This window comes from Eptatretus burgeri, chromosome 11 (genome assembly GCF_056783735.1).
Source record: "Eptatretus burgeri isolate ZD-2024b chromosome 11, Ebu_testis_v1, whole genome shotgun sequence".
Taxonomy (NCBI): domain Eukaryota; kingdom Metazoa; phylum Chordata; class Myxini; order Myxiniformes; family Myxinidae; genus Eptatretus; species Eptatretus burgeri.
In genome coordinates this window covers 73,158,127-73,176,327 of record NC_140971.1, presented here as the reverse complement: position 1 = coordinate 73,176,327, position 18,201 = coordinate 73,158,127, and the positions used below count along the sequence as shown (strand labels likewise).

Below are 18,201 nucleotides of genomic sequence, written 5' to 3'. Positions count from 1 at the left end.
CTCAGAAGGATGACAGGCTGAGTCAACCCCATCTGGTGTTAATTCAGCAGCCAACAGGATTCAACTCAGGACCCGAAGATCCCAAGCCAGACACCCGAACCACGAAGCCAACACCAGGACACAAGGGATTTACTCTTCATGACTCTTTCCTTTCAAAGAAAGCTGAGGCCCAGCCATCAATCATCATATTATAGATTATAGTCAAACACCATCATCATTTCATTACTTTTCCGACACAATCCATTGCCTTGTTTCTGTACCTGCTCCATCAGCACTTTAGCTGCCTCTATTCGGTTGTTCAGTGCAGCGAGGTGAAGAGCCGCATAGCCATCCTCCTTACGCAGGTCAGTAAGTCCAAGTACAGAGGATAGGGACAGAAGCAGCTCTACAGCCCTGAAAAGACAAGGTGGATGGATTGAAGGTTTGATACATGCGATGATTTTCGGAAGGAGAATTTTCGTAATTTGTTCACAATTACAACCTGCATTAAAAAAAAATGTATGATTTAATTTCAAAGCCAGTATTAGTATTGAAATTATCTGATTCGACCAGGGAGGGCCCTTGTAGTAAGCCATACACACAACCCATTCAGGGAACTTGCCCTTGGTAAACGGGTCAAATTGTTAAATTTTTCAAAAGATAGTTTCAAGTCAATCACATCTTTAAGTAGACGCCAGCATGTTTTCACTGTCTTTCAAGGAAACTGAACTTTCCTGAAATATGGCGTGCTCCACAATATCGCTGTAACTGTATTGTTGTAAACTTCCAGTTCGAGACACAGCCAGGATCAAGCGCAAGGCCAAATTGTACATTCTCTCCTCTCCCACTCACCTCCCAAAAAACATTCTTCGACCTTGACCTTTTAAACATCTTGCTATTTTTCTGAATGACAGGAAGGCTATGTGTTGATTTTACAAAACTTCATATATATTAATATTTATAGATACATTATATATATATATATATATATATATATATATATATATATATATATATATATATATGAAATATATACAATATTTGTGTATATATATATACATTATTATAGATACATTATATATTATAGATCCATTATATATATATAATGCATCTATAATATATGATATAGATATATACATTATATATTATAGATACATTATATATAAATATATAATATATACATTATATATTACTAGCAGATACCCGTCCACGACGGGTATGGGGGACGGGACGGATCACAATACTCGGTTACGGTAGTTTCTTTGGATGTTTTGCGTCGCATTCAACAGCTCAGTTCATATTGGTGGCGTGTCTGGGTGCCCATGGTAGCGTTTCAAGCCAGTCGCTTTAGGTTGTTGGCCTTGACACATAGTGCCGGATGAGTAACACGAACAATTTGACATATTCATCGTTTTCTATAGTACCTCCATCAACAGATTAACAACATGGCAGGATAAAAGTCGTAAATGCTGAGTTGAATAAACGTCTTGAACTCATGGACTCAGTTAAGTAAAGCACGTTGTCTGGGACCCGGCCGTTGGTTTACCGCCAAACGCTGCTGATTGTGACGTCATCGATTCCGTCTTTGAAAATTCTATCTATATTCGATTTTTTGAATCATTATCACCTGCGTAAATACATGGAACACATAATGTGAATATTTCGGAAGTATGAACAGAATATGTTCAGAGAAAAGTGTGTTTGAAGTTCCAGACTTACACCCATTATATTATGATAGATACAATATATATATATATATATATATATATATATATATATATATATATATATATATATATATATATATATATATATATATATATATATATATATATATATATATATATATATATATATATATATATATATATATGCGTTGTTATGTCTGTCTTCCTTCTTGGGACTACAGTGCAGTAATTGATTTTTATTTTGATTACCAACCCCTCCCCCTCCCACTTCCACCACTCCAGTTTTCATACGTAGTGTTGCCAAGCAGAGTGGCGTAGTGCAGGGCATTAAAACCATTGTCATTAGTGAGGCAGACATCAGCACCAGCGGCCAATAATAGTTGCATCGCTTCAGGCACCCCACTTGACACTGCCTCGTGCAGAGGACTGTCTCCTTCACAGTCCTGGGTACATGAGGTAAAACACAGCACAGTGAGTTTGTTCAGTAAAATATGTGCACAAAAAAGTCGGTTGGCACATAAGTAGTTAAAATATTTTCTGGGCAGCACACTTAGAACATACTTGGAGGCTTGGATGGGCACCATTTTCCAAGAGAGTCTGTGCAACCTCCATGTTCGCCCGGCGTATGGCCTGGTGTAATGGTGTTTTCCTGTGCTGGTTTCGCACGTTGATGTCGGCACCAGCGAGACATAAAGCCACCGTGACAGGTGCACGTGAAGATGCCATGGCATGGTGGATTGCACGATTACCATCATTGTCCTAACAATGTGCACGGAGTGAGGAAGAGAGTAGGGGATAGAAACCGAGTCAGTTGTAACTTTCCTATACATGACTCAAAACTGCAGATATCATTTTAAATATATTATTGGTCTGAAATTCATCACAATACAGGCCACAGTGATTTGTGCAGGCTACCTGAGCCTCAGGGTCTGCTCCATGCCTAAGAAGCAACTGCAATACCTCCACCTGACCACTCTCACAAGCCACTTGTAGTGCCAACCGCCGTGGATGCACACCATCCTGCTGGTATAGTAGCAATAAATAGGTAGGTTGAGTTCCTATTTGAATGTAAGTGTTTACGCTCATTATCGATTTGAAGACGCAAAAGGAAAAAAATGAATTACAAAATAGTTATAATTCAAAAACCAATCTATAGGTATTCCAATAGGTGCTATTCCAATAAACTGTGCATCTCACCATGAGAAGCGCCTCTGTCTTAATGGTATCTCCAAGGAGTACTGCATCAAGCAAGTCTTCCTCCCTCTTGGACATTTCACTTCCTGTAAATAGTGCACTGATGATTATGTAACATTCTTGAATATGGTTCAGATACTGTTGGAGTCACAAAATGACAAAAACCATAAAGCACAACCTACCTGGGCAACAAAAAGATGTCTCACCTCACTTTTTTTAAATTTTTTTTTGCAGACACCTGCCTCAGCTAAACAAACCAGATACACTCCATCCACCCCTCCCCCCACAACAACATTCAGCCACTCCTCGCTTTTCAATTCTCATATTTATGTTCTTCCCGTCCATGATTTATTTCCACCCTCACCCTCTATCATGGCATACGTCGCAGCTTAGCAAATGCGTCCTGCTTCGTCTCAGTGGAAGACCCTTCTGTGTTCAAAGTGTGAGACCTCTGAGCCTTTGCTGTCAGAAAAATAAAATCTCCATTTGCTTGTGCCTCTGGTTTTCACCATCTTGTAATCTCAGCATTTTTTGAACTAAAATTTTAAAGAATTTTCAAGATCACAATTATTTTGTGTGCAGCACATGCCAGTTGGTTTGCATCATTGCTGGGGGGCACAGCTGTGCTGCTGATGCAGTGTCCCTGGTAGATTAGAGAAGGAATTTGGAATTTGTTCATGTTGGCGATGAGAGCTCGCTTACTCTTCGCGAAGGACATCGTGGGATCTTTAACGTCCACCAACTAATGCTGGCAGATTGGACGCTCTGTTTAACATCCATCCGAGGGACGGCACATGTTGATGAATCACCCTGCCTGCAAAACACCAGGGTGACAGTTTATAGCTGGGCCGAGATTCAAACCCAGGCAAGACAGTTCAGAGTGCAAGTGTGTGTACCTCTCGGCTATCCTTCCACCTCTTCTCAAGATAATTTTGAAACTGTGAAAATAAGAGGTTTGCCATGAAATGATGTAACTACAATATTCATCATCATCATCATCATCATCATCATCATCATCATCATCATCATCACACCATTTGAAAGCCTTTATCCCCGAGCAGGGGTCTGCTTTTTGCAGGCTCCAATCATGGTACCCTTTCTTGTGACAATGTTTTTACAGCCGGATGCCCTTCCTGATGCCAACCCTTTAGTCGCCTTCGACCCTGTAGGGATAATTACCAGTATACTGGTGTTCATTTCGCCGACCTTCGGAAGGATGACAGGCTGAGTCAACCCCCCTGATGCTAACTCAGTAGCCAGCAGGGCTCGAACTCAGGACCCTAAGGATCCCAAGACACCGCCTTAACCACTGAGCCACACCAGGCTCATGGTGTAACTTCAATATTAATAGTAGACATAACCTCTGCCACCTCTGCCTAATAAACATAACCTCTGCCACCGACGGTGGACAGAAGTTATGTTTTCACCCCTCTCTGTCTGTTTGTCTGTTTGTGAGCATAATATCTCAAAAAGTTATGGACAGGTTTAGACCAAAAACTTGGTGGACAGGTTAGGTGTCTGACAACGATCAATTGTTTCAATTTTGGTGAAGATCTGGGTCCGGATCAGGAAATGACAATTTTTTCATTTCTTAAGTGATTCTTCTCCATTGAGAGATGGGGCCAAAGATCATATATAGAAGGATATCTCAAAAAGTTATGGACAGATTCTGATGAAACTTGGTGGATGAATTGGGTAGGTGACAACAAGCTGCTTCGATTTTGATAAAGGTACATATGCAGATCCGGCCTATCAGTGGGCTACAAAACATAAACTCTTCAGGCTGGTGGAGGTATGCGCTCCACCGAATGCCGTTCTAGTTTAAAAAAGCGACTATAAGGATCTTTTGTCCCTGAGATTTTTTTGTGAAGATCAGGGTAATAGTTTGAAATTTATGCTCCATCTACTTATTATGTACAAAATGGTGAGTGGTGGGGAGGTTGTGGAAGTGATAAATTGAGCAAAATTGGAGTAAAGTGGGGTTGATTGAAAGGGGGGGGGGATAAGGGAGTGGAAATTGGGCAGAGGGATGGAAAATAGGCCAAAAAGTAATTGAGTTTGCAAATGCAATTTTCGTGCAGATAACTTTTCATCGAGATGGGAGCAGTTTGTTCCATCCATTGGGACCATTCTCTGTGCAGAGCATCATTGCTGCCAAAGCTCCTGGGCTATTGGGCACAATCCTGGACATGTCACCACTCCCAATGCAGGATACTCGAGTGGCTGAATCATCCCAGCAAGCTGGTACTCATTTTGCCGACCTTGGAAGGATGACAGACTGAGTCAACCCCACCTGGTATTAATTCAAATTCCGAGTGGGATTTGACCTCAGGACCTTAGGATCCCAAGCCCACCACTGTAACCATTAAGCTAACACCGAGCGTGTTTTGTTCATAAGTCAAAAATCTCTTCTGTTTTTTTTAAATCCAAAAACATGACTGCTTTTCCTTTGGCATCATAAATTAGTGAAGTACATAGTAGAAAAATCGTGCAAATTATGGTACAAGCATCAAATTTGGCATTTCTGTTCTGCAGGCCTTTCTGATCAAATCTGCCCGATTGGCCATTTGAAAATCCAAATTTTGAAAAATTTGAAAAAAAAAAAAAACTTCAAAAAAATTTGAAGTCACCGCTGGCTGAAATTGTTGAAGTGCAAGTGAACATCCCAGACAGAGAACCAAGGGGAGATGCAGTCATCATTGATGGCTCAGCACTTATCAATGCCCTACCTCCACGCACTTCAAAGATATTTGATGACTATGCTAAAGAAGACATCATCCCAAAGGTGGAATCCTATGGTGCCAGGTACATGAGACGTAGCGTTTGATGTGTACAAGAAGTCAAGTCTGAAGTCCGAGGCAAGGTCGAAAAGGAGGCAAGGAATCAGAAGAAGAGTGACAGGAACCAGTAAGACCCCAAGTAACTGGAGAAGCTTTCTTCGAGATGACAGCAACAAGACTGAGCTGTTTCACTTAATTGTGGAAAAGATGTGTGACGCACAGACGACAAGCACAGTCATTGTCACAAAAGGATAAGATGCCATTAGCAACACAAGGAAGTCACTGGATACTGTGTCTCCATGTTTTTATGAAGAAGCTCACACTCGAATATTTGTACACGCCAGGGATGCAACGACGGATGGTAGCAAGTCCATTATCATTAAGGCTAATGACACGGACGTACTAGTCATAGCAATATCTGTACTGCCATCCTTACAGGAACTAGGTCTGGAGAACATGTGGATTGCCTTTGGACAAGGAGCCAAGGCACGATGGATTCCAGTCCATGAGGTAGTTTCTGCAATAGGGCCTGAGAAAGCTAGAGGGATCCCATACTTCCATGCGTTCACTGGATGTGACGTCGTGTCTGCCTTCTGTGGTAAAGGGAAGAAAACTGCATGGCAGACTTGGAACGTCTTTGATGATGTTTCTGAAGCATTCACCAATCTCAGCCCGCATCCAACATTGATTCGTGATGTTGACTTTTTTGAAGTTTTTTTTTTTCAAAATTTGGATTTTCAAATGGCCAATCAGGCAGATTTGATTAGAATCCCCTGGAGAACAAATGTGCCAAATTTGATGCTTGTATCATCATTTGCACGATTCCTCTCAAAAATTGCTGTTATATCTGCCCCACTAAAATCCTCCACCACTGGGATGGACGTATGAGTGACCCTGGCTGGAAATTACATCAAAAAAGACAAATATAAATGTTCACCTTTTGACTCCTCATGAAGGATTTGTGGCGTAAAGGAGAGATGGAAATTGTTCTTCTCACTAAACTTACCATTTATAAGTACAGGAGGATCGAGATCCAAAACAAACAAAAGACATATGCAAATGATTCAATTCACTTCTTCTCAACCGCATCATAACATAGTCTTCACACCTTGCAGTTTTGGGGTAATTGTGTCGATTGAGTCATGATCACAATCTCTAGTAAAGTGTGAAGTTCCCTGCGAGTCATTTTCATCACCCTCTATGTTCACCTTGATAAGTATGGCAGGATTCAATGTCCACCTGGTGGATACAAACAGCACAAATTCAATGATACTTTTGTACCAGGACCACAACTGCCTGAAAGCACCAGTATAAGAATCAAACAGAAGAATATTGTAGATAACTGTGATTTCCATAAATTAACCAATTGTGAAAATTTGATGTTTTCCTTAGCAAAGTGCGAAGCTGTCTGAAAGCACAAGTAAGGAATATTATAGTTTATGACTTTAATAAATTGATAAAGCATGGTGAAAATTAATCTCTTCTCCAACAGGAATGATGTTCACTTGAACATGGAGGTCTAACGAGAGACGTCTACACAAGAATATATAATTGTTCGAGTCAATCCTATAAAATCCCAAGCAGAATAAAAATAAAGAAGGTTTATTAAATTGTATGGGTACTATTTTTTTTTGTCATCAACTAAAAAAGGTTGAAAAAATACAATACAGTATAGCAGCTAATTAATCAAAATATTGTGGGTTTCCTCATTTCCAATACCTGTTGCCACTGGGATATGCTACAAGAGCATCCAGATCACCGTCAATCTCACAGATAGTACCAGTGGTATCCAAGGTCTCCAACATGCCATCGGTCCAACCTCCATGGCCCTGCTGAAACATCTGCACGAGCTCCAACTCCAGCGCCACACAAACTCGTTCACCTGCTTGTAATCCTAGTGGGTGCTGGTCTCCGCTGAGCACCGCTGTCCAAAAAAAACAAAAAAACAACCCAAAAAACATAATGATCATGATAATAAAGTGGATGGTGTGGAGGATGTTGGGCGTAACATGAGGCAATTTCTCACCCAGGACTGGGCAATGATCCACATAGAATGTACTTCCTTTTCCAAAGTGCATGCACTTAACATCCACCTGCAATGAAACAATGTAACCACGATAAGTATTTGTCACAACGGTGACTACAAAGAGTGAGCAGCACAGTGGTAAAACCGCAGGTTTCATTCGTATAATGCTGTGTGCAATTCGGTTTGCCCTTAAAATGGGGGAAAATATTGCAATAATACGAGTGCAGTGTGTGTTCCAATAGCAATGCGGGCCAGTGTCGAGTTTAGTTTGCTATACAGGTGCTGATCTCTGGGGATTGGAAGGATGTTGCAAGGGATGCCTGGCCCCCTTTTACAAGGTATACTGCTGCCTCGTTCAAACTGCAAATTGTTTGTGTGCTGGAGTAGGTTATACCATTTTTCTCCATTTTTTTTTCTTGTGCCGCCATCTACTGTCTAAATCCTGCCTACCACAAGGAGAACCCTTCTTAAACAAGGCCAACAGTGTTCTTGCAGGATGTTTTGCAGTTTCAAATCTGAGTTCCCTGACAAGAAATCTCAACATAGGAGGAGGTCATTCAGCCCATCATGCCTGTGCTGTGGTCGCCAACCTATGGTTGTTTGTCCATGCGCTATCTTTCTAAATGCTGAGCATCAAGTGAGGAAGCAGCGCATACCATTTTTAAAGTCATTGGCATGATTTTGGCTGAGGTCTGGTTCGAATCCTCAACCTCCCACATCCAGAACGAATGCTCCAACCATTGCATCATCTTTTGTAGGAGGTATACGCTTGTTCATCGAGATCACACTCCAGGTCCCCCTAACATACTGAAAAGACAAAATGGCTAACGCTCGAGTACTTTTATATGGTTAAAGAGTTGCTGTCGCTTTCAGCAAAAGAGAATGCGAAGGCTGAAATTGTTTCACTTTGAAGCAATGAAAATGTGTTCAGTCTGATTTCCATGGAGCTCGTATCCAAGGGTGTGCATAGTTCTGTGAAGCAAGTTGAGCATAAAGAAATCATAAAATGTGAAAGATGAAATTGCCAAACAAGCAAATCAAGGAAGCCTGGTGTTGGCTTAACGGTTAAGGTGGCTGGCTTAAGAGGTCAGGGTCCTGAGGTTAAGCCCTTGTCATGCCATTAAATAACACCAGGTGTTGACCTGTCATCCTTCTGAGGTTGGTAAAATGAGTACCAGCTTATTGGGAAGAATAAGGCATTCAAGTATCCTGTGTCGGATTGGCAACCCATCCATAACTGTGTGCTCGAGCTGATGGAAAACTGCCTCGGCAGCCCTACGAGCCTGAAGACGTGAAAGGAGTGGCTCTCTTTCTTCTTCTTCAATGAAGGCCCACAATAGGAAAAACTGCATATTGCCAAAAATAATCCAGTACTAATGGAGAATAAACTCGAAACCATCTTTGAGTGGCTTATCGTGTATACGTACGATTACACAGCCGTGTTTCTCGCAGACCTCAGCACCGACGATGGTTGAAAACACCTCAGATCAGTTATACCCATGGAATCGATTACTTGATGGAGTGAACGAGGCTTTTACTAGTCTCAGCCTCCATTGGATTAATTATAACTTATAAGCAGTGCTGGCTATACTCATGACAATCAATATTTTTTTTTTACTAACACAACATACATCTCACCAAGACCGTTGCTGTTGATAGCACCATTAATAAATAGTCAAGGGGAATGCTGTGAATTCTTATGGACTTCATCCATTTCATTAAGTAGATTGTGATGAGGAAATCAAGAGGGCTGTGTTTTCCAGAACTTCCCTTTCCAAAAATAATGGATTGGCTGATGCATTACATTTAGGTACCTAAGTATATTTTATGCTGTTTATAAATACAAAAGGCAACTGCCAAAAGTGCCTAAGTTTCATGCTAAAATCTCCCACGAACTAGAGTACTAGACGTATATGAAGATCGTGTTAATAGTTCTCAGCCTGACCGAGAATTATGTGTATGTATTGTTCAGAATAAATAAAGGTACATGATGTGGTGTGTTACAGCCTGAATTTAAAATGGATTAAATTGAGAGTTTTTGTCACCGATCTGCGCAAAATACCCCGTTATGTCAAAGCGGAATTTTGTTTTCAGAAATTTTTGCAAATTAATTAAAAATGAAAAGCTGAAATGTCTTGCGTCAATAAGTATTCAACCCCTTTGCTACGACGCTCCAAACTGAGCTCAGGTGAATCCAATTCCCTTTGATCATCCTTACGATGTCTCTACAATTTGAGTGGAGTCCACCTGTGACCAATTCAATTAATAGGACATGATTAAGAAAGAAACACACCTTTCTATATGAGGTCCCACAGATGACAGTGCATGTCAGAGCAGAAACTCAACCATTAATTCCAAGGGACTGTCCGTAGAACTCTGAGATAGACTTGTGAGGAGGTATAGATCTGGGGAAGGATATAAAACAATTTCTAGAGTTTTGAAAGTTTTCAAGAGCACAGCGACCTCCATCACGAGGAAATGGAAAGAATATGAAACTACCTAGACCCTTCCTACAGCTGGCCGTCTGACAAAACTGAGCAACTGGGCAAGAAGGACCTTGGTTAAGGAGGTGACCAAGAACCCAATGACCACTCTGACAGAACTACAGAGTTCCTTAGCTGAGATTGGAGAAGCTGCCAGAAAGACAACAATCTCTGCAGCACTTCACAAATTAGGCTTTATGGGAGAGTGGCCAGGCAGAAGCCAATCCTGAGAAAGGGGCACATGATAACACACCTGGAGTTTGCATAAAGGCATGTGAAAGACTCAGAGAACAAGAGGCAAAATATTCCGTGGTCTGATGAAACAAAGTTGAACTCTTTGGCCTGAATACAAAGTGTTACGTCTGGCGGAAACCAAGCACAGCTCATCACCCATCTAACACTATCCCCACCGTGAAGCATGGTGGTGGCAGCATCATGCTATGGGAATGCATTTCAGTGGCAGGGGCGAGGAGACTTGCAAGGAGAGAAAGAACAATGAATGGAGCCAAATTATATCGACAAACAAACAGACAAACAGGTGTGAAAACATAACCTCTGTCTGAGACACACCTGTCTGTCCACTGCTCTGTCTGAGGTGTGCCCCCCACCCCCACCCCCATATTTATGCAGGGCATTCAAGGTCCACCAGCAAGCCCTTTCTGGTAAAACTACCAAAATCAAGAATCACTGCTCACCTTCACTCTTTCATTCCTCTTTTTTTTCCAACCTTTGGAACAAACTCCCACACTCTCTTCAATCCCACTCTTCCCTCCAGGTCTTCAAAACAGCTGTTCACCACTATCTTTTGTCTTCCCCCATCCAAAACAACAATCTTTTCTACCCCTGCTAATCCACCCCAAACCCACCTCCTTCAAATTCCCTGCTTTCCTTCAAGAAAGTCGCTGTAGTGTCCATATTGTTTACCCTGTGTACCCTGCCCCATCCCTCTCCCTTCCACAGATCTCATGTCTCTGTTCCACACTGTTTTCTCCTTCACTCTCCCGCCCATCTTATCTCCTGCTCCCTTGTTGTATGGTCTGTGTATTAGCTCTGACGAGCCTCGACAGTGTATACAAAAAAAATAATGCAGGCAAATCCAAGCGGACAACCTGCTCTGGAGTGCAAAAGACTGACTGCAGTGAAGATTTATGTTCCAACAGGACAATGACCCCAAGCAACACTGGAATGGTAAAGTCAAAGCAACACTGGAATGGCTTCAGAACAAGAACGTGAAAGTCCTTGAGTGGTTCAGCCAAAGCCCAGACTTGTATCCCATTGAGAATTTGTGGAAAGATTTGAAGATTCCTGTTCACCGACGCTCCGCATCCAACTTGACAGAGCTTGAGCAAATCTGCAAGGAAGAATGGAAGGAAATCCCCAAATACAGATGTGCAAAGCTGATACAGACATACCCAAGAAGAATCGAAGATGTAATCACTGCCAAAGGCAGTTCTACGAAGCATTGACTCAGGGGCTGAAGACTTATGTAAATTAGATTAAATTATTTCTGTATTTCATTTTGAATTAATTTGTAAAAATTTCTAATAACATGCTTTCACTTTGTCATTATGGGGTATTTTGAGTTGATCGGTGACAGGTTAAAAAAAAAAAAGTAATCCAATTTAAATTCAGGCTGCAACATAACAAAATGTTACAAAAAACAAGGGGTGTGAATACTTTCTGAGGCACTTCATATATATATATATATATATATATATATATATATATATATATATATATATATATATATATATATATATATATATATATATATATATATATATATATATATATATATATATATATATATATATCGGGCGTAGTGACGTGTGCCTGTATTCCGGTGACTCGGAGGCTTGGGTTGGAGGATCGCTTGAGGACGGGAGCTCTGCGCTGGGCCGCGATATGAGAGGGTGTAGGGCAGCCCAGAATCATGGCGAAACCCAATCCTTATCCCTGTGTCGTAAGAGGCGACCAGGGTTGCGTCAGGAAGGGCATCCGGCGTAAAACCTGTGCCAAATCAGTATGCGGATCATAACGGATGATCCGCTGTGGCGACCCCTAACGGGAGCAGCCGAAAGACGAACAACAACAACAACATATATGCAGATGTGGAGTGTGACAAGCACTGCCCTCCCTGATCCCTATTGGACACAGTCCTACACCAATAACACACACACACACACACACACACGTACATATTGTTACGTTAGAGAGAAATGGATTAGCTAGTATGTAAGGTTGGCTTAATCCGTGTGTCCATGTAGGTATTGACATTTTCTGTAACCAGTGACCCGTTTGAGTGAAGTTGTCCTGTTGTTACTTCCACCATCGAAGGTGGGTGGAGGTTATGTTTTCACACCTGTCTGTCTGTTTGTTTGTCTGTGAACAGGATATCTCAAAAGGTTGTGCATGGATTCCGACGAAATTTGGTGGACAGGTTGGGTGTGTGACAAGTAGGAAACAATTCTATTCTGTGAAAATCTGGATCAAGAGAATAGAGTTTTTAAAGTGATTTTTCACCATTGAGCAATAGGACCAAAAATGACATATAGCACGACATCTCAAAAACTTATCGACTGATTTGGACAAAGCTTGTGGTCAGGTTCGGTGTGTAACAAGGACGAATTGATTCGATTTTGGTGAAGATGCAAATCCGGATATGGATACGAGAATTTTTTTTAATTTAGAAAGTGATTCTTCACCATTGAGAGATGGGTTCAAATTGATATATAGCATGATATTTCAAAAAGTTGCGGACGGGTTATGATAAAACATGGTGGACAAGTTTGGTAGGTGACAATAACAAGTCGATTAGATTTTGGTGAAGGTCCTGATGCAGAGCCAGCCTATCAGTGGAATACAAAATGTAAACCGTTCAGCCTGGTGCAGGTATGCGTTCTTCCAAGTGCTGTTCTCATTATGTATGCCTTGAGAGCGGGCATAGATGGCATGGGGGTGGAAAGAAAAGTGTAATTCCTAGTGTCCTCTGTGTAAAGCAAGGGGTGTACAAGGAGAGTGGTTCATATGAATATGTCAGCTGTTCTTGTGTGGGCTGATAACACCCCCGACCCTTGCAGCCCATGCTCTGAGTACAATGGCATCCGGCACAGCACCGGCCATCACAAGGACTCCTGAGGGCACATTGCCATTGGTACACTGCAGGGTGTTGCATCAAAGGTTCATGTTGAGCTGGTGTCAAGAGCCCATTGACATGACATCGCGACATCAGCGGTGATGTGCCACATTATTGGTGCCAGGGCATGAGCGAAAACGTTTGAAGGTGCAGTGCGTAGTTGCAGAGTTGGTGAAACAAAAGGCTGTTCATAGACTTGCTCATTCTCTTCTCTGTCTCAGATGTCCAGGCAGTCTTGGTCTTGCTCTCTTTTTCAAGCCAAGTGACTCAAAGCAGTAGGAAGAGTTTAGCTTGTTGGAGCTGGGGATGCTTGCACTCTCTACGGGGTTGGTGGTGTCAGCGCAGCAAATTTGCTTATGTGAATGTGGAAATGATGACCTGTGCCCCCCCCCCCTGCAGTCTTTCCCCACACTTCGTTCACGAGACTTGTCCACTCTATCCTTCAAGACCTTGACTGGTTTCTCCCCTTTGTGTGTCAGTGGATGAGTGCATGTGGTGCTATATGTTCTCGATTTCTCAATCAACTGTATTTCAGTTTTCTGTCTAGTGTGCATTTATTTCTCGCTGTTCATCTGTTTCAGTCTGCATTTCATCTCAGGATTCCCCATTTCCATTGTCCTGTGTCTTTTTAAATAAACCTGATAATTATTTTATATATGTATGTATTTATATCACATCATTGCTGATTACCACCTTCTCGATTGCTGTGCAGCGAAACCTTTCGTCCTGGTTTGGTTAATCCCTTTGAGAGATAAAAATGTATTGAACATTCGCTTTGAGAGACTGGCGTAATTTCGATCTGACCGGGTAAAACTACAGTCCGCTATGGCATGATTCCCTTTAATCGGCCATTCATGAAGCACATTGCTTCAGCACGGTCGTCATGTTGGCAGACCCCATCAATGCGACAATATGTGTGTGTACACACACACACACACACACACACACACACACACACACACACACACACACACACACACACACACACACACACACACACACACACACACACACACGAAGGGAAAGTTTGAAAAAAAATTAAATTCAGAAAAAGAGGAGAAAGGGGGAAGGTAGAAAAAAGTTGGACAGAATGGGAAGAAGATTGGGAGGAGATAGATTTAAAGGAAAGGGTCATGTCGGGTCATATGGGGAACTGAGGGAACTTGATGGGGGAACTGTGTGGTTATGGGGGTGGATAGGGGTTCGGACTTTTTGCATCCATACTATATACAGGGTGGCCCAGAAGTAATAGGGCAGTTGCCAGAACAATAGTCACTACAATTTCATCATTATTTTATAATTTATTACTGTTATTTTGATTATGAATTGATTTTTGTTTGATGTTCGAAATTGATAATCATTTTGATTACAGAATCCCCAAAAAGTGGAAGATTTGAACCATGCAGGATCTTTTTTTCTGCTTTATTACTTCTGCGCCACCTGGTATATTCAATCCAAAGTGTGAATGAGAAGGATGAGGAATGTTCAGAGCGCACACTTGCCATGCCCAGGAAGCCCATACGGTAGAGATTTTCTGACCCGCACTCCCAGCGTACACAAACTGCGCTCCTCGGTTGCGTTTCGCACCAGTCTCGGATCTCGATGACCTTTCCACGCCCGTCTTGACCGCCATCTTGCTTGTTCCATTGCCAGTCGCAGCCACGCACGACACGCGCCCCGGGCAGTGCTCCGCGCACCACCAGCCTCCTGCTTTTGGATCGTGCTTTCTGCAGAACACTGTGGACCATGCACTTTGATCGATTCACCTGCAAGCCTACCTTTGCTCTATGTACCGAACACAAATGTAGATGCAATGAGAAGTGTAAACTGTGAGGAAATCAGACACTACTCTGCTCACGGCATGGTTTGCGCATTGATATTGTGCAACTTTAGCTTGTGAGAAGCAGAATAACTACCTTTCTGTGAAAACACCTTTAATTTCTTCTATCAGAGCTTCTAGGTTTAAGCAGTTATTTCATTTCAAAGTAATTTGGACTTTGTAACTTATTGATTTAAAAAAATATCTTTAACACACTTACCCTATCTAATAGGGTTATCATTTTGTATGCAATGTGTGTGAATGAGGGTTTGCATCATTGCTATGAGCCCCGAGAGGAGTCAGAGGAAGAATTTGTGATCATGCCAGCCACAACAAATAAATTACATCGAAGTTATAAAGTCGGGTACTTCCGGACGAGGTCAAAAGCTGAAATTTAGCGTGCGATGGACATTGAAGCCGCTACACTGGAAAAATTCACAGAACCATCGGAAAGCATCCGTAAATGAAAAGATAAATAAATGAAAATAAATAAATGAAAAATCAAATGTAGGTGAGCGACCCGAGACAATGTGTAAGCACACCCCGCTAGTATTTAATATCCTCACTCTTACAAGCGTCCTCCCGGTTGTGCTATTGAGTAAAAGCGGTGACGTAGAGCATGCCGGTCTCCATGATAGCAAGCCGTACACAGGTCCAGGTTGAGACACTCAGCACAGCGCCAGCGTATCCCCACGATGGGTAGAGCACGACACGAGTTGCAGAGCATGCCGCTGTGCGCGATACCTGCAGGACATATTCGTTAGGAAAGCAACGCCATCATCATTTGTGCACAAATGGTGCAAAATTTCGAAGCGATTGTATTCGGATCAAACTCACCTGTGGGTGCGCTGTCGAACACCCGCAAGTCATCTGCGTCGGCGCACCGGTAGTTCTCAATATTCCCGTTGTCCCATACGACTCGTACCTGTCCGGTACGTTCGAAGGCGCGTACCGTGCCAAGACGGCCCTTTCCACCATCCTGCTTGGCCCACTGCCAGTCTGGTCCACGGACCACCCTCGACCCCACCACCCATGCTGCTCTTTTGGGTTCTGTTTCACTCGCCATGTAGCGAACTCGAGACCCACTTCACTCTGTGTTTTTCAGCACTCGCAACGTCTTTTGGTCTTTGGTAGATCTGTCTTGCGCGTGACCTAAATAGCCATCACTTCTGTAATTACATTCGTAAAAAATATGTTTTTGATCAATTACAAGAATTCGAAGATGAAATGACCACTCCAGCTTCTTACCCAACCTCTCCTTGGACAACCAACCCTGTGTTGTGCCTGCAGTGTGGGTTCTGGATGTTAAGCGTCCAGTGCGGTAGGTGGGGGTAAGAAGAGGGGTAGGGGAGAAATCTACACCTGTCCTCACACCGGAACGTCAGACAAACGGCGATTCATTTCCGAACACCCCTCCCAGCCCTTATTCCCCTCCACCCAGTGCAAGAAAGGGAAAGTCGCTTCCCACGGACGAGCGAACACCACCTGGCTTTGATGGCATCACTGTCGAGAGGACGTGTCAAACCATCCTCCTGCATAACCCTCACCCTCCTTCCTCGCGAACAATCCTTATGGAATGGAACAGCATTTACGCCTTGTCCCTGTGTTCGATGGACAAATGACACGCGCGATCACTTTAGGTAGCAGACGTTTCTTTCGGTAGAGAGAAAAAAATGTACGTTTCTTGGACCATCACGAACATCTCATTCCGAGAACCTGTTGAACACCACACATCGTCAGTTCTACATGCCTTTACTTTGATTCCTTGCAGTAGTATTTTCAATGTCGGACAACCTTTCAATTGACACCTTTCACCTGCAACAGCAGGTTCTCTGTTACCTGTCACCTGTTCTTGTCTTAACCCCATACCCCAAGGATTCTGTAAGTTCCACCATTATTGTTCAAATTTCCAGGCTAGTGTAAAACTGATTACGATCTCTGATCACACAAGTACATATTTTCCCTGTTAAAATTAGTGACAAACTAATTAATTTATTTGAATGTATTTGATTGTTTTTGAATCCTGAATCAATACCTCAAATAGTTCTTCCTCAATCAACACTAGCGGTGCATGCACATATGTGGCTTGAAGGTTTGGATGAACCCACACGAACCAGCATTTCAACGAAACGAATAACTTTTAAAATCACAGATCCATCACATCGAGTCAGGCAGCTTAATTAGACCCATATTTTAGAGTTGTGCGGACAGAGTGGACAAAAGCATCAAACTTTCTCCAGGGGCTTGGTAGACCTATATCTTTTAATATGTTGATAGGTTCCACTGAATCAAATCATGCCTTCATGTATTATTATGCTAATTTATGCAAATTACATGTATTTATTAATATTTCATTGAAATTGAAACTTACAAGCTCAAAAACTGTTGTAGGAAATACTTTCTGTCATACACCTGTTTATCATTACTACTCCAAATCATTATTAAATCCAACTATCTGAGGTTATATTTTATAATTATGTTAATGTATGCAAATTGTATGCTCGACAGAAAATCCATCAGACTTTCAGAAAATGGACGATTGCTGGTCCACAACAGGTATGACTGCTCAAGGAGTGGACAACACTTCAAAATGTTGAAAGTTTAGGCAAGGACCAATACAAAGAGTATCACATGTCAGTACTAGTTCATCGCGCTCATTCCATCCATGAACCAATCAGGAGACATCCACTTAACCTCTTCAGGTCACCATCAATGAAGAGAAAGACTAAGCAGACGGAGCAGATTTCAATGCTCAAAGTTGATGTTTCTCTCTTCCTATAACTTTACGTTGTAATGCATCACAGAGGGGATGACATGGACAACCTTTTCAAGCATGAAAATCATCCATATCCCCCCTTCTCTATCTGATAGACACCAAGGAAAGAAGTTCGATCTCCTGACTTGTCTGGAACAGGACACTTCGGCAGAGCCTCCTAATTCCTTTGATGTCGAAGTCCTTGATGGTGCAGCTGTTGTACATTTCCCTCCAACGGAAAACATCACAACATTCAGGAATATGCTAACAATGTCTATCCCTACATCGAAAAGCTACTGGAGACCAGCAACCGAGTTGATGTTGTTGGGACACTGTAAATG

At 42.2% G+C, this 18,201-nt stretch overlaps 1 protein-coding gene across 3 annotated transcripts in view; it reads right to left on the bottom strand.

Annotated features, from left to right (window-relative positions):
- Positions 1-16,364, bottom strand: part of LOC147017369 (E3 ubiquitin-protein ligase MIB1-like) — a 29,474-nt gene extending 13,110 nt beyond the window's left edge. For all 3 annotated transcript variants that reach the window (XM_085846963.1, XM_085846964.1, XM_085846965.1), the window contains exons 1-11: positions 15,943-16,364; positions 15,678-15,849; positions 14,789-15,023; positions 7,668-7,734; positions 7,361-7,565; positions 6,750-6,880; positions 2,865-2,947; positions 2,583-2,690; positions 2,229-2,426; positions 1,959-2,110; positions 261-393 (exon numbers count right to left, since the gene is read on the bottom strand). In XM_085846963.1, coding sequence (XP_085703089.1) covers positions 261-393; positions 1,959-2,110; positions 2,229-2,426; positions 2,583-2,690; positions 2,865-2,947; positions 6,750-6,880; positions 7,361-7,565; positions 7,668-7,734; positions 14,789-15,023; positions 15,678-15,849; positions 15,943-16,171 — 1,713 coding nt within the window. In that variant the 5' untranslated portion in view covers positions 16,172-16,364. The remainder of the gene's footprint in view (positions 1-260; positions 394-1,958; positions 2,111-2,228; positions 2,427-2,582; positions 2,691-2,864; positions 2,948-6,749; positions 6,881-7,360; positions 7,566-7,667; positions 7,735-14,788; positions 15,024-15,677; positions 15,850-15,942) is intronic.
- Between the last annotated feature and the right edge of the window lie 1,837 nt (positions 16,365-18,201).